At 44.3% G+C, this 17,219-nt stretch overlaps 1 protein-coding gene across 1 annotated transcript; it reads left to right on the top strand.

The window, feature by feature from the left end:
- The first annotated feature begins 1,256 nt into the window (after positions 1-1,256).
- On the top strand, positions 1,257-16,074 carry LOC112119980 (mediator of RNA polymerase II transcription subunit 4). Its single transcript, XM_026653630.2, has 4 exons — positions 1,257-1,350; positions 12,083-12,149; positions 15,049-15,219; positions 15,957-16,074. Exons 1-4 carry the CDS (start codon positions 1,274-1,276, stop codon positions 16,026-16,028), a joined length of 387 nt encoding a protein of 128 aa, XP_026509415.1. The 5' UTR covers positions 1,257-1,273; the 3' UTR covers positions 16,029-16,074.
- Positions 16,075-17,219: the final 1,145 nt, after the last annotated feature.

Genomic DNA, 17,219 nt, shown 5'->3' on the forward strand with positions numbered 1-17,219 from the left:
TTGCTGAACACTCTGACTCTAATTCATCAAAACTTCAGCAGGTACTTCACTTTCCACAACTACTCACATGCTTAAAATAACCACATGATTGATTGTGGTGTTGGACTGGGGCCCAGAGTACTCAGCAGTTTGAAAGATCAAGCCCTAATTTCTTTAGGTATCCACAATGTACTCAGCCCCTCACACTTTGATAAGTCATTCAGGGCTTGTCTACACTGGCACTTTACAGTGCTGCAACTTTCTTGCTCAGGGGTGTGAAAAAACACCCCCCTGAGCGCTGCAAGTTTCAGTGTAGACCGTGCACCAGCGCTGGTAGCCGGGCTCCCAGCGCTGGTAGCTATTCCCCTTTTGGAAGTGGTGCCGTGACTACACAGCCACGTTAAAGCGCTGCCGCAGCTACTGACGAGCGGAGTAGCGCCAAAATCGATATTGTCATTTCGAATTAGGGTTAGTGTGGCCGCAATTCGATGGTATTGACCTCCGGGAGCTATCCCACAGTGCACCATTGTGACCGCTCTGGACAGCAATCTGAACTCGGGTGCACTAGCCAGGTAGACAGGAAAAGCCCCGCGAACATTTGAATTTTATTTCCTGTTTGCCCAGCACAGGAGAGCACAAGTGACCACAGAGAGCTCAGCTCATCAGCACAGGTAACCATGCAGGCCGATAATCGAAAAAGAGCACCAGCATGGACCGTACGGGAGGTACTGGATCTGATCGCTATATGGGGAGAGGATTCAGTGCTAGCAGAACTTCGTTCGAAAAGACGAAATGCCAAAACTTTCGAAAAAATCTCCAAGGGCATGATGGAGAGAGGCCACAATAGGGACTCAGAGCAGCTCCGCGTGAAAGTTAAGGAGCTCAGACAAACCTATCAGAAAACAAAGGAGGTAAACGGTTGCTCCGGGTCAGAGCCGCAGACATGCCGCTTCTACGCCGAGCTGCATGCAATTCTGGGGGGGCCGCCACCTCACCTCACACTGAACCGCTCAGGGCTTCTTCGCGCCTGCTCTGCTGTCTCCTGCCCCCATCCCCGTTGTCTCCCGCTCCTGTCAGACGGACCCAGCGCCCCCGCCCCAAGGCTGGGAGCCGGGAGGGGAGCGAGTGGCCCGGATAGCGGGGGCACCGCCGGAGGCGCGGAAGCTCCAGGGCAGGCGCTGCGGTTCAGACCTCCGCCGCCAGATGGCGCTGTCGCCGGCCTCTGCCGTTCGGTGCGGGGCCCGCTGCCGTCTCGCTGCTGCGGGCCGGGGCGGGTGGCTGCTCGGGCGCGGCGATGGCGGCGGGCGGGGAGCGGAGCAGCACGCGGGACAGGCTGCTGGCGGCGCTGGAGGATCTGGAGCTGCTGGCCAGGTATCCGCGCGCCCCCGCCAGCCCCGGGCCGGCCGGACTCGTTACGGCCTGACTCGCGCCGCCGCCGCCGCGTGGAGGGGCCGGTGGTTCCTGTATGGCGGGGTAGCGCCGAGAGGCCCCTGTGCAGATGGAGGTGGGGGGTGCCCCGGGGATGGGGGGAGTCCCTGTCCGCCGGGCCGCACGTGCCCCAGGCATGGGGGCTCTGTCCCGAGGACGGGGGGCCCTGCCCCACAGAGCCCGCAATCCAACTAGATTAGCCAGAGAAAGGGTGGGGGTAACTGAAATCCCTTTCCCCGGGCATCGTCTTGAAATGTTGTTTCTTTATCTCCTTCCTGTGTGTAAAACTAACGTGCAGAATCCTCTGTCAGGTCTACATAGACTCCGGTCAGTGTCACATGAGCGTCTGTATGAAAACAAGCGTTAAAGCGTGACTCGGGTGGGGGGGGGGGAATTGTAATAAAGACGTGTTATTACCCGAATTACTAGTAATTAGATAGTTAAAAATGAAAAGTTTAAACGTGTGTTGCGCATATAATACCCCAAAGTATGTTAGACACTTTACAGACATCTAAGACATTTCTTTGATTTGTAGCGCTTACAATATATAGACAACATGTAGACTAAGGACTGAGAGGAAGGGAGAACAAACGTTTTTTTTTTTTAAATCTTGTCTATTTTATTGATCCTTGTCCAAAGCCTTTTTGTTTTAGTGTTCACAATACAACTGTGCCTTATTTTTTTGTATTGCCTTTCCGTGGCTTGTCTATTCGTTGGGGTAGTGTGCACATTAATTGGTCTGTGTAGACCCTGCTGGGGTGTGCACTAAAGTTTCCCTAGTGTACTTAATAAAATACAATTTGAAACTAACCCTCAGCAACTCTTTCCTCCATTAACTCACCCATATACTTTTGGTGGTCTTTATTTTTCTTCTATCCACATCTCTCTTCTGTGCCACAGAAATTTTTCCCACTTCTTGAGACATTAATTATTAATTGAAAGTTTGCTGATGCCAAAAGTTTGCAAGTAGTGTCCTTTGATTTAGTCTCTTTCCTTCCAGAGAAGCAGGGGCTTTCTATAAATTGCCTCCTCAAAGCAAGTTGGTAACCTAATGTATTTTCCTATTTATGTGGATGGTTTAATCTTTGTATTTTTCTCTGTTGCTAGGGCTATGAAAAATACATGGGTCAGTTTCACTTTTGTTTTTAGTCAGTTTCTTTTTCAGATTATAATGTTCTGTCACAATATCTAGGTTGCAAGTGTTACAGGGAATGTCCTTGTATAAAACTATGCTTCCCATTTTGTATTTAATCATTTATTTTGGCCTCAGGTTCTATAAATGCTTGCTTTTACAAACCTAAAATTTGGGCAAAATTTGACCTGAGATAATTACTAAATTATTCTGAAACAAACATCTCAAGCGGAAGATACTTTTTTTTTTTTTTTTAAATCAAGACAAACCATTCTGAACTTGTTCACTTCCTGCATAAATTTATTTGAAGTAACAAGGCCCCCGTGCTGCAATCTGTGATCTGTCTGGGCACATCCTAGCAGCCATGTGAAACCCATGCTGTCAGCTGCACACTTTATGGGAATAAGGGTCTGCCAACATGGATCAGATTGAAGGATCAGAGTCTACATGAAACTATTATACAGAAATTGCCAGTCTGCTTAACTTTAACTATTGCCTCATTCCCTTTATGAAAAAGTTACACTAAACATTTAAAAATTGTTCCTACCAAGATCAGATAATGATTAGGTTCTGTAAAGATGTAATTACAGAGTAATTATTCACACTCTTTTAAAAATGTAAACCAAATTTAAGTTGCTTTTTAAAAAAATACTATCCAAATTATGATTCATCTGTTTGTTTATCACTAGGGCAAAATGGTTCTTGAAAACAATACAAAGACAGAATCTGAATAGAGCTAATATTTATCTGTTGGGAACTGTGTGGAAATTCAAATTCAGGTTGATGACAAATAGGCAAAGTGGAGTTTTAAATCACCCAGTGATTGAAACAATAAATGTGAAATGCTCATGTGCAAGGTAACTGCTTTAGTCTGATCTCTGGTTCATATGCATTGATGCAAATACTACACATTACTGCCTTCTTGACCTTTGTTTTCCCATAGATCCATATAGAAAGACTGTCAGTTCTGTGGTTAAACTCTTTGAATGAATGTTGTCACTTTCACTTAACATAAAGAAACATGCAAGATGGAGAACTGGCAACATTACATTTCCAGTCAAAATTTGTATATCCCACCCTCCGAACCCCTCGGTCTCAGCCCGGAGCACCCTCCTGCACCCCAAGCCCCTCAGTCCCATCGAGCCCACACTCCCAGCCTGAGCTCTCCCCCCCCCCGCACCCCAACCCTCTGCCCCAGCCCTGATCCCCCTCCTGCCCTCCGAACCCCTTGGTCTCAGCCCAGAGCACCCTCCTGCACCCAAAACCCCTCATCCCCAGCCCCACCCCAGAGCCCGCACCGCCAGCCAGAGCCCTCAACCCCCCCCTGCCCCTGCCCCAGCCCTGATCCCCCCTCCAAACCCCTCAGTCCAGTCTGGAGCACCCTCCTACACCCCAAACACCTCATCCTCAGCCCCACCCCAGAGCCTGCACCCCCAGCCGGAGTCCCCCCTTTGTCCCCCCAACCCCCTGCCCCAGTCTGGAGCCCCCTCCCACACCCTGAAGTCCTCATTTCTGGCTCCATCCCAGAGCCCTCAGTAGATCAAGACTTTTTAAATGATACCTCACAAAGCCATGCATTGTACAAAACATACTATAATCTAATTGAGGGGTCACTTAGTTCACTGCTAACATTAACTGTTTGGAAGTTATTTTCATCTGAATTGAGCTGCAGCCCCACTTCTCAGTGATCTGCTGAAGAACTGACTTAGGCTGTGTCTACGTTGCTACTTTCAGCGCTAATACTTTAGTTGTTCAGGGGTGTGAAAAAACACCCCCGAGTGACGAAAGTTTTAGCACTGAAAAGCGCCTGTATAGACAGCGCTTTATTGCCGGTAGTCACACAGACCTATAGATAGATATAGATACACACACACACTGCTATTCTTTATAAAAAAAAATCAAGGTAAAATTGTTCATGTGGCTGCCTGGTTAAAAGGGCTGAACTCCTATGACTTGCACGATTTGTGTTGGGTTTCTATGAAACTTGGAACAGCAGCAGTGAAGGAAGAGAGAAGTTAAATGGTCATTTTTGTCTTGCAGTGAAGTCTGGTATTGAAATATTAGATGAGAGCCAAAATGAACCGAAAACAAAACAAAAAATCCCTCCATGTGAAAGCACCACAGATCAGTAATGGAAGAGCTGATTTGGTTGGAAAGGGGGTCTGTCTGGATTGGGAGACTTAGGCCTTGTCTACACTGGCAAGTTTCTGCGCAGTAAAGCAGCTTTCTGCGCTGTAACCCCCAAGGTGTGCACACTGCCAAGCCACATACTGCACATAAACTGTGCAGTTGCAGCGCTGTAAAAAACCCACCCCGATGAGAGGCGTACAGCTTTCTGTGCTGGGGCTACAGCGCCGCAGTGCCAGTGTAGACACCCTGGTCGATTACAGTGCTGCAATTGGCCTCTGGGAGGTGTCCCACAATGCCTGTTCTCGCCTCTCTGGTCATCGGTTTGAACTCATCTGCCCTGCCCTCAGGTGACCAACTGTGTGCCCCACCCCTTAAATGCCTTGGGAATTTTGAAAGTCTCCTTCCTGTTTGCTCAGTGATGTGTGCAGTGGTCTTAGCGCATCTTTCCAGGTGACCATTCCTGCTCCATGCACCAGGTGATCCCTCGCTTGGAGCAATGCCAAGCTGCTGGACCTCATCAGCATTTGTGGAGAGGAGGCTGTCCAGTCCCAGCTGCGCTCCAGCTGTAGGAATTATGATACCTACGGACAGATTTCACGATGCATGACAGAAAGGGGCCATGATCGGGACACACTGCAATGCAGGGTCAAAGTGAAGGAGCTGCGGAACGCCTACCGCAAGGCGTGGAAGGCAAACCGCTGCTCCGGGGCTGTGCCCACGAGCTGCCGGTTCTACAAAGAGCTGGACACGATACTCAGTGGCGACCATACCTCCACTGCAAAGGCCACTGTGGAGACTTCGGTGGCTCGCGTGCTAGTCAAGAGTGGACGGAGCCAGGAGGAGGAAATCTTGGATGAGGATGTGGAGGGAGAGGGGGATCCAGAGGCAGAGGACGACTTGGAGGTCAGAGATACATACAGCCAGGAGCTCTTCTCTATCTCGGAGGAGGCTAGCCAGTCTCAGCAGTCGGAGCTTGGCGAAGCGCACAGGAGAGGAGACCCCTGATAAATGGCTTTGATTTTGGGAATTGCTGAAGCGAGTTGTTGGGGACAGGAGGGTTGCAGAAAGCAGGCTTGTGTCTGTATCATGCACATACCACCACATGCCTAGTCTGAGTGGCAGAACAGGGTGTTGATTGACTCCTTCGCTTCACGGGAATCTGCCTCAGAAATTTCCACGACACTCTCATGGAGATACTGGGCAATCCGCTGCCGCAAGTTCTTTGGCAGAGCTGCTTTGTTTCTTGCCCCGTTAAGGATAACTTTCCCACTCCACTGTGCCATCATTGGGGAGAAGGGGGGGGACATTGCTACACACAGGCAAGCCGCATAAGGCCCAGGGCAGAAGCCATAGTCTTGGAGAAGACTCTCCCTTGATTCCCTGCTCACCCTCAGCAGTGAGATATCTTCCATAATGAACAAAGCCTGTGGAAAATGTGGGAACAATAATGATTATAAGCCCCCCCGCCTCCAATACAGTGCTGGCTCTCCCCAAGAGCCACTTGCCCAGTGTACAGTATGGTCCTGGAACACTGATTTCCCCTGCCCCTGCGGTTACTCACCATTTTGAGGATCTTGTGGCTCATGTGTGCTTGCCTGGGGTCAGCCAGTTAGTGACATGTATGTGAATAGTGGCTGTGTTTTAAATCACTGAATCAGTGGTCTGTGTGTTGCAGACAGTACTGCTTCTGTAAAATGTTGCATTTTGGCTTCACAGCTATGACCTTGGTAGCCCAGCCTCCCTCTTTGTTATCGCCGGCTGAACAGTTGCGCAGAATTAGAAAGCGGCCACGAAGAACTAAAGAGGACTTTCTGTGTGATATCATGATGCACTCTGCGGCCGAAAAACAAGAATTGAAGGAACGGCGGGACAGCGAGAAGAGGGACTGAAAGGAGAATGCGGCACGCCAGAATGAAGCCATGGAGCGGCTCTTAAAGGTTATGGAGCGCCAAGCAGACACGCTCCAGGCGATACTAGCTCTTCAAACTGAGCAGCTCCACGCCCCTCTCCCCTGCAGCTGCTGTTGCAAAATTCTCCCATGCGCCCCCCCAGACACGGCCAACACACTCTTATCAATCTCCTGGCTCCAGTCTGTAAGCGCTGCATTCCACTCCTGCCCTGTGGACTCCCAGTACCCACTGCACTCAACACCCAACCTTCTGCAGTTTAGCCCTGCTGAAGTACAGTACTTGCTGCACTGTACTCCAAAGGACAAGGTTGCATATGATACTTGGACATACACAAATCTTTAACTGTCCTGGGATCCAACCTCCTCCTGGGGACACCCCGCCCTGTGCTGATGTGTTTTTTTTGTTTGTCTCTCTCCTCCAGTTGTTGTTTTTTAATAAAAGAATTGCTTTGGTTTGAAAGCAATGTTTATTCCATTAACTGAAAGCAAACAGAGCCCTGCAAAGCAACAGGCAATTTTCTTAAACCTTCACTGTGCAATCACAATCACCTCCTAGCATTACAAGCACTGCACTCCCGAGCATAGCAACAAATATTAGTGGCTTTCCGCTTCAAATTGCTGCCTGAAGGCATCCCTGATCCTTATGGTCCCGTGCTGCGCTCCTCTAATAGCCCTGGTCTCTGGCTGTTCAAATTCAGCCTCCAGGCGCTGACCCTCAGTGGTCCAGCCCTGAGTGAAGCTTTCACCCTTTCCTTCACAAATATTATGGCGCATACAGCATGCGGCTATAAGCATAGGAATATTTTCATTGGCCAGGTCCAACCTCCCAGATAGGCAGCACCAGCGGGCCTTTAAATGGCCAAAAGCACACTCAACAGTCATTCTGCACTTGCTCAGCCTGTTGTTGAACCACTCCTTGATGCTGTCAAGGTTCCGCGTGTATGGCTTCATAAGCTACGGCATTAAAGGTAGGCGGGGACTCCCAGGATCACAATGGGCATTTTGACTTCCCCTACGGTGATCTTCTGGTCCGGGAAGAAAGTCCCTGCTTGCAGCTTCTTGAACAGGCCAGTGTTCTGAAAGATGCATGTGTCATGCATCTTTCCGGACCAGCCTCCATTAATGTCCGTGAAATGTCCGCGGTGATCCACAAGCACCTGGAGAACCATAGTGAAATACCCTTTCCAATTAATGTACTCGGTGGCTAGGTGGTCTGATGCCAGAGTTGGAATATGTGTGCCATCTATCTCGCCCCCCCTCCGCCCCCGGCTGCCCGCAGTTAAGGAAGCCCATTTGTGCACAGCCATCCACAATGTCACGCATGTTGCCCAGAGTCACGGTCTTTCGGAGCAGAATGTGATTAATGGCCCTGCACACTTCTGTCAACACGAGTCCAATGGTCGACTTCCCCACTCTGAACTGGTTAGCGACTGTTTGGTAGCAGTCTGGAGTAGCCAGCTTCCACAGTGCAATCGCCACGCACTTCTCAAACGACAGAGCAACTCTCATTCTCGTGTTCTTGCGCCACAGGGCTGGGGCAAACTCATCACACAGTTCCATGAACGTGGCTTTCCTCATCCGAAAGTTCTGCAGCCACTGCTAGTCATCCCAAGTGTGCATGACAATGTGATCCCACCAGTCAGTGCTTGTTACCCAAGCCCAAAAGCAGCGTTCCACGGTGGTCAGCATGTCTGTGAATGCCACAAGCAATCTCTTGTCATAGCTACTATGCGTGGCGAGATCAGTGTCACACTCCTCTTGCCTTTGTAGTTTAAGGAACAACTCCACTGCCACTTGTGACGTACTAGTAAGAGCGAGCAGCATATTGGTCAACAATGTGGGATCCATTCCTGCAGACCGAAGAGGCAGAGTGCGCAGTACACAAACCATTGAAAGATGGCGCCAAATGCAGACAGAAGCACAGGGATTGCTGGGATGCGAAGCAATGAATCATGGGGCATTGGGACAGGAACCAGGATGCCCCATGACCCCCTCCGCCTTCCCACAACTCTTAGTGGCAGAAGAGGAAGAGGTGCTCTGTGGGATAGCTGCCCAGAGTGCACCGCTCCCAATACCGATGCAAGTGACGCAAGTGTGAACTTGCTGTTTCGCAGGCAGCTGACAGTGTGAACACACAACAGCAGTTTCCCTTCAGCACTCTCTGAGTGGCGATGTAACTCTGCCAGTGTAGACATACCCTTAGAGTTGAGACTCCATTACTCATAAATAGCCTCCGGCTCAAATTGAGCCCATGATGGTAGACTGAAATTAACTGCCATTTTGGCTATTTAGTGATCTGAGAAATGAATTGATGGCAGGTCAATTCTTATTGAATTCATACCCATGTCTTGTAAACCACCATAACAATTGGCATGTGGCTTGGCAGACTTGGAGATGCTAAGAACTGAGAATCTTATCGAGAGTCCATGGAAATCAATGGAAAGTCTTCTATTGATTTAATTGGGCTTTGGATTTGACGTGGTGTTTGTAAACACATTTCTTTACCTGTGTTACAATTTATGACTTTTAAGGTTGTTGATGTCCCTTGGAACTCTTTCTGCTAGTGTCATACTTATGCTGAGAGGATGTCAGCCTGGCACCTTTCATAAACACAAATGTCACTTAAAATAACAGCAAGTACTTTTGAAATAGTCTTATTCACGTTCTTAAATTGAAAGCCCTGTGCCAAAATTTTTAAGTCCAAATTTACATCGATCTTTCCTCATATGTTTGTAAAATCTAATTAGTTTTTTTATCAAAAATAAAGATTTTGATACTTTTAGGTTTTTCAAGGGGTTGTCTTAAATACTGAAATATTTAAGATAAAAATTAAGGCTGTCAAGCGATTAAAAAAATTAATCGTGTGATTAATCACACTGTTAAAGAATAATGGAATCCATTTATTTAAATATTTTTGGATGTTTCCTACATTTTCAAATATATTGATTTCAATTACCACACAGAATACAAAGTATACAGTGCTCACTTTATATTATTATTTTTGATTACAAATATTTGCACAGTAAAAAACAAAATAAATAGTATATTTCAATTCACCTAATACAAGTACTGTAGTGCAATCTCTTTATCATGAAAGTTGAACTTACAAATGTAGAATTATGTACAAAATAATAACTGCACTCAAAAATAAAACACTGTAAAACTGAAGTCCACTCACTCCTACTTCTTGTTTAGCCAATCGCTCAGACAAACAAGTTTGTTTACATTTGCAGGAGATAATGCTGCCGCATCTTGTTTACAATGTCACCTGAAAGTGAGAATAGGTGTTTGCATGTCACTGTTGTAGCCCATGTTGCAAGATATTTACGTGTCAGATGTGCTAAAGATTCATACGTCCCTTCATGCTTCAACCACCCTTCCAGAGGACATGCGTCCATGCTGATAACTATCCAAAGCAGTGTGGACCGACGCATGTTCATTGTAATCATCTGAGTCAGATGCCACCAGCAGAAGATTGAGTTCCTTTTTTGGTGGTTCGGGTTCTGTAGTTTCCGCATTGAAGTGTTGCTCTTTTAAGACTTCTGAAAGCATGCTCCACACCTTGACCCTCTCAGACTTTGGAAGGCACTTCAGATTCTTAGACCTTGGGTCGAGTGCTGTTGCTATGTTTGGAAATCTCACATTGGTATCTCCTTTGCGTTTTGTCAAATCTGCAGTGAAAGTGTTCTTAAAATAAACAACTTGTACTGGGTCATCATCTGAGACTGCTATACCATGAAATATATGGCAGAATGCAGGTAAAACAGAGAAGGAGGCATACAATTCTCCCCCAAGGAGTTCAGTCACAAATTTAATTAACACATTTTTTTTAACAAGCATCATCAGCATGGAAGCATGTTCTCTGGAATGGTGGCCAAAGCATGAAGGGGCATACGAATGTTTAGCATATCTGCTACATAAATACCTTGCAATGCCAGCTTTAAAAGTGCCATGTGAATGCCTGTTCTCGCTTTCAGGTGACATTGTAAATAATTTCATTAATGATCTGGATGATGGAATGGATTGCAACCTCAGCAAATTTGCAGATGACACTAAGCTGGGAGGAGTGGTAGATACGCTGGAGGGTAGGGATAGGATACAGAGGGATCTAGACAAATTAGAGGATTGTGCCAAAAGAAATCTGATGAGGTTCAACAAGGACAAGTGCAGAGTCCTGCACTTAGGATGGAAGAATCCCATGCACTGCTACAGGTTGGGACCGACTGGCTAAGCGGCAGTTCTACAGAAAAGGACCTGGGATTACAGTGGACGAGAAGCTGGCTATGAGTCAACAGTGTGCCCTTGTTGCCAGGAAGGCTAACGGCATATTGGGCTGCATTAGTGAGCATTGCCAGCAGATCGAGGGAAGTGATTATTTCCCTCTATTTGGCGCTGGTGAGGCCACATCTGGAGTATTGGATCCAGTTTTGGGCCCCCCGCTACAGAAAGGATGTGGACAAATTGGAGCGAGTCCAGTGGAGGGCAATGAAAATGATTAGGGGGCTGGAGCACATGACTTATGAGGAGAGGCTGAGGGAACTAGGCTTATTTAGTCTTCAGAAAAGAAGAGTGGGGGGGGATTTGATAGCAGCCTTCAACTACCTTAAGGGGGGATCCAAAGAGGATGGAGCTCGGCTGTTCTCAGTATTGGCAGATGACAGAACAAGGAGCAATGGTCTCAAGTTGCAGTGGGGAGGTCTAGGTTGGATATTAGGAAAAACTATTTCACTAGGAGGGTGGTGAAGCACTGGAATGGGTTACCTAGGGAGGTGGTAAAATCTCCATCCTTAGAGATTTTAAGTCCCGGCTTGACAAATCCCTGGCTGGGGATGATTTAATTGGGGTTGGTCCTGCTGTGAGCAGGTGGTTGGACTAGATGACCTCCTGAGGTCTCTTCCAACCCTAATCTTCTATGATTGTGTGAAGAAGCGAGCAGCATTATGTCCTGTAAATGTAAACAAACTTCTTTGTCTGAGCGATTGGCTGAACAAGAAGTAGGACTGAGTGGACTTGTAGGCTCTAACATTTTTCATTGTTTTGTTTTTTTGAGTGCAGTTGTGTAACAAAAAAAATCTACATTTGTAAGTTGCACTTTCACGATAAAGAGATTGCACTACAGTACTTGTATGAGATGAATTGAAAAATACTGTTTATCATTTTTACAGTGCAAATATTTGTATTAAAAATAATATAAAGTGAGCACTGTACACTTTGTATTCCTTGTTGTAATTCAAATCAATATATATGAAAATGTAGAAAAACATCCACAAATATTTAGTAAATTACAATTGATATTCTATTGTTAACAGTGCAATTAATCGTGATTAATTTTTTTAATCACGATTATTTTTTTTTAGTTAATCACCTGAGTTAACTGCGATTAATCGGCAGCCCTAATAAAAATACGATGTCACTAGTATACTTTTGAAATTCACTGAGGACAATCTCACCTAATTTCTAAACAGTAATTTAGAATATTGTTTACAATGCACATTTCATTTCAGGGAACTGATTGAAATTTTGGCAATTTCAAGAAACCAGAAACTCCCACAACCAGGAGAGGAGAGCCAGGTAAACAAATTTTCTTAAATATTTGTCTAGGTAGTTAACCTACATATTCAGCCTTTTTCTCTCTACGAGGCCTAGCATTCAGGCTAACTGTGTGGTATGAAATTTTTAGCAACACTAATATTTGAAAAGTTTAGTGGTGAGGGCCCAATCCTGCTTCCAGGGAAGTCAGTGACAGTGCCCCTTCGCTCCCCCACCCAGTGAGCCAAGGACTTTGCCCTGAGTTTGTAAAAGCTAGTTGTGTTCAATAGGACTGAAATCCTATGAAATGTGAGAGCAGTGGTTTAACAGACTCTTCAGTATTTTGCTTTTCCAGGGCTTGATTCAGTCTCCTGCTGTGCTTGTAAGTACTTGAAGGGCTGAAGAGCTAACCCCTGTCCCAGTCCATGTGCACTCCTTAAACCCTGCATGTGCCTTGAGCACTGGTGGCAAGCAGCATAAATATTCTGGATAAGGACCTTATTAGATGGTTTGTCAAGTGCTGGTCTGTAGAGTTCTGAAGAAAATTGTAGCTAGACTATTTCCTTTTGTGATCCTTAGTGCTGATGATCTTCATTCACTCTTGGTCTGGCACTTCGTCAAAATCTCAGCCAGTTCTCTCCCTCTGCGGTTTGAGGGTGGATTTTTGCGTGTGATGGACTGTCCAATTATTTGATATCTTTATGGAGATAAACCCCTGGTACATAGAGGAAGGAGACTTAATTATACCTTTCCTTTCCTGGCCACTTAAAACAGGCCACCTAAGGTAGCTGACAGTATCAGAAGATTTTTCTCCAAGGGGGCATCGAGATTGAAAACAGCAAAGATTAAATATGTGAATACATGTAGTACTAGTTTCAGTAATTTACATACAGTTAATCTTTCCCTTATTATCTGCTGTAACGTATTCTCTCGCAATAGCCTCCACATCAAACTTTTACTCTTACAAATCCAAAGATGAATTTGTAATGGGAGATGCTATTAATCCAATTTGTGCTCTGAAAAATCAAGCTGTGTTCTCTAAGGATTGTACATCCTTGCTTGTAATAAAGATTTTGTAAGCAGAGTTTAACTGAAAATTGTGTAGATGCATGAAGCAGAATAGACTCCATTGCATTGGCTCTGTGGTGCTGAACAGAAGTAAAGACTTTATCAAAAGAGTAAACCGATACAGCTAGAGGATTCACAAAGAACATACCTTGACTAAGGGGATACTTCTGTGTAGTTTGTGGATTACAGCTATGCTTTAGATAAGACCAATGGCCCCGCTGTGAACTGCCCTCACTACTATGTCTTGCAAAGTAACCCTTCTGAAAACAGAGGAAGATGGCTCTGAGTTCCAGCATACTTAGTGAGAGGGCTAGTCATATCATATTACATTTGAGGGCATAGTAACTTCTAGTTTGGTTGTAAACCTTTTTTAGTAATGAGTTGATGGTTGTGCACTGCTGGACTTGGTGCAAGCTTGGGCTGCTTATGTTAAAACAGCCTACTAGTGGGCATTTAATGTCCTACTTTGGACAGTCAGTGCCCATAGTATAAGGGAGCTTGGTTCCCTCTCATAATCACACAACACAGTGGGTCATTCTTACTGTTCACCAGAAACTTCCTACTTTCTTTGTTGGCAACAGAAGTACTTAGTCAGTCTAGAGTGGCACAAGGAATCAGAGGTCTAAATCTCAGCTTCTGAATCAGCAGAATTTGGAGTGCCACAGAGGTAGCACAGGAAGCTCTTCTTGGGAATAGGCACAGTACTCATGCTAACTGAAGGAACACTGTTGATAAGCTCTGGAAGAAATGTGGGCTTGATATAGCATAAGTCAAGGACTCCCCTAGTCCACCCAAAAGAACCATTATTTTCATCTGGCACTTCCTTGTACTTCTACAATAAACCTTATGGTTTTGGCCAAAACTAAATGTATTAAATTTGCTAGCTTTGGTTTAGGAATCACTAATCTACATATGTGTGAAACCTACTAAGAGTTGTGCTAGTAGTGATGAAATGAGCACATTCCAGATCTGCAGAGATTTTACTGCATAAAACACAGTTTCCTCCACTTTTAAAAGTGATTCGCTTGGCACAAACTGTTTCAGACTGCACTTCTACTTAATACACCTTTTAAAATCTAAATGTCTAGAATTGTCAGTTTCACTGTGACTGGAGTGTACCTGTTATGTCAGTTTGCTAGAGGTAAAATATTTTTTCTAAGGAATGTAATACATTGAGGATGTTCTAGTTAATACTCAGGGGTGATGGGCTAGTATGGCCAGGGCTGTGTTTCATATATTCAGCAGTGGCATAATTAACAGTGCTGGGGCTGAACTGTTCATAACTTGTATTAAGAATTAATGATTTATTAGATGAATGAGGAAAATTGGCATCTTTCTTAGTATTCTTGTTTCCATGTGTTTGGCAGCAGTCCCAACAAGATAAGTCCATCAGTTGCATGGGTTGGGGTGCCCTAATTTTGCTAAACTGAGAGCCAAATTGGTAGCTTCTCTGGAATCCAAGAAACACACATACTTTTCAGATCTGCATGTTCATATTTAATATTGAAACTTGTATCTTCCTTGATAGATGAATGGAAAGTTCTTGTTTGCATTCTCAATAAAATCCTCCAGCATACCAGCTTTGGTACAAATAAATACCTTATTAGGTACTTGTTAGCACATGTCATACTTGACCTACCCTCAAGTTGCAATTTGGGCTATCTGAATTGTAGGTTATCTTCCTAAGTAGAAGAGTTGGAAACTTCATTTTATTTTAAATATGTTTTGTTTTGGAGAATACTACAAAATCAGTGTGAATACCCCAAAACCGACTTCTGCTGTCCCTCCTACTATTGGATTCCTCTTCATAGTGCAGTTGTGGATTTTGTAATTAATCAAGCTAAATAAGTTACATAAATACTTTATTTGACAGATCCTGGAGTTGCTGATTCAGAGAGATGGAGAGTTTCAGGAATTAATGAAACTGGCACTTGATCAGGGGAAAATTCATCATGAAATGCAGCTATTAGAAAAAGTAGTCGAAAAGAGGGACAGTGATATTCAGCAGCTACAAAAACAACTGAAAGAAGCAGAGCATATACTGGTAAGTCTATAGGTGAAGTGTTTGCTTTTGAGAGTTGCTGGTTGGGAGTGGTTGTGCATAACATGCAGTTCTGGAAAAAACAAAATTTTTAGTTTAAGATTAAATACATGAATTCTTCTTGAAAGCTTGGAAATTATGCTTTCAGTAGCCAGAGTTAATTAAAGTTACTTGCTTTTTGGAAAGGCTGTAATGGTAATTTTCATTCAACCTATATTACTCTTCCTTCATAATAATTTTACACCCCACCTAGTCTGTTTTCACTATTTGAAAGATTGGTAGTGAAAATAACAGCTATTGTAAATAATAGGTGAAGTGTGGAAAATCAAACCACTGAAGACGGGTGCTGGTTAAATGAGGAAAGAATAGAAGGAGCAGATGAATTTTGGACTTCACATTTTGGCCTAATCCCTTGAGAAAATAGGCAACCCTTTGAGCAACTTGGACTAGTGAAAGCAATAGGAGCCCTTCCTGGATATCTGTGGGCATCACAACTGGTAGAGGATGGTAGCTATTTAATTTATCTGACATTCTAGAGGCATTACTATGCTATGTGCTCGCATAGTAAGAAGAACTTTATTTAAAACACTGGTATATTTTGAAAATATTCACTGTATAATAAGATGTTGATCTGATCTTTATTTTAGAGGTGGTTTTTAATAGGATAAGTGGACAAATTCACAGGGCCTCTTTGAGCCTAAGGTTACAAATTAATGAAGCATTTTTTCTTTAATAACTAGGCAACAGCTGTTTATCAAGCAAAGGAAAAACTAAAATCAATAGAAAAAGCAAGAAAGGGTGAGTATCAATAGTTTATTACAATATTCTGAGGCTTTGAAAACTATATAGCTTTAAATAATTTATCTAGAGTTCTATGTAAGCATGTAGGTTGATTTCTTTTAATTGTATCACATAATTGTTTAAGACTTAAAATCTGTGTAAAATGTTGCATGAGTGTAAGAGTTGTCCATTCAATCTGGAACCTCTAAATCTTATAAAGGACTTTGAAAGGCTGGAGTTGTGTGGGGTTTTATTTTGGAAGGGGTGTGTGTGTGTGTGTGTGTGTGTGTGTGTGTGTTGTGGAAACATTATATCATAGTTTTAAGGTATAGCTCCAAATACATTTCCCCGTAGTATAAATTTTGTGCTGGTTTTGCTTTAGTAGTAATGCATGTGATTAGCTTAGTTTGTCACACAAGGCACTTCCCCTAATATGCTGGTCTGCAGTTTGTATCCAATCTTTTTTGGAGGTGGAGGGGAGAGCATGTTTTTTTGTTGTTTTTTTAAATGAATATCAACAATATTACTTACTAAAATCTGTGTCTTGCCTCAGACTTGCTAGCAATATACTATGTATCTCATAAAATCAGTACTTGCAGTAAAACTGTAGTGTGACGGGTTGGATCACAGAAACCCCCTTGGGAGCTGCCACCCGATGTGCCAAGACTACCCCTGCTTCTGTTTTCCCTGCCAGCTCAGGACTCCAGCGCCCTGTCTTGCTGAGCGAGACACTCCTGTCTGACTCCAACACAGACCAAGGGTCTGAATCACTTGTCCCAAAACTGCAAGTTTACCCCAAAACAGCTCACAGGAGTGTGCTTGTCTTTAGCAATCAGATGCCCAACTCCCAATGGGGTCTAAACCCAAATAAATCCGTTTTACCCTGCATAAAGCTTATGCAGGGCAAACTCATAAATTGTTCGCCCTCTATAACACAGATAGAGAGATATGCACAGTTGTTTGCTCCCCCAGGTATTAATACATACTCTGAGTAAATTACTAAATAAAAAGTGATTTTATTAAATACAGACAGTAGGATTTAAGTGGTTCAAAGTAGTAACAGACAGAACAAAGTAAGTCACAAGCAAAATAAAATAAAATGCGCAAATCTATGCCTAATCAAACCAAATACAGATAATCTCACCCTCAGAGATGCTTCAGTAAGTTTTTCTCAGACTGGACACCTTCCAGGCCTGGGCACAATTCTTTCCCCTGGTACAGCT

This window comes from Terrapene carolina, unplaced genomic scaffold (genome assembly GCF_002925995.2).
Source record: "Terrapene carolina triunguis isolate 2854851 unplaced genomic scaffold, T_m_triunguis-2.0 Scaffold16, whole genome shotgun sequence".
NCBI lineage: Eukaryota > Metazoa > Chordata > Testudines > Emydidae > Terrapene > Terrapene triunguis.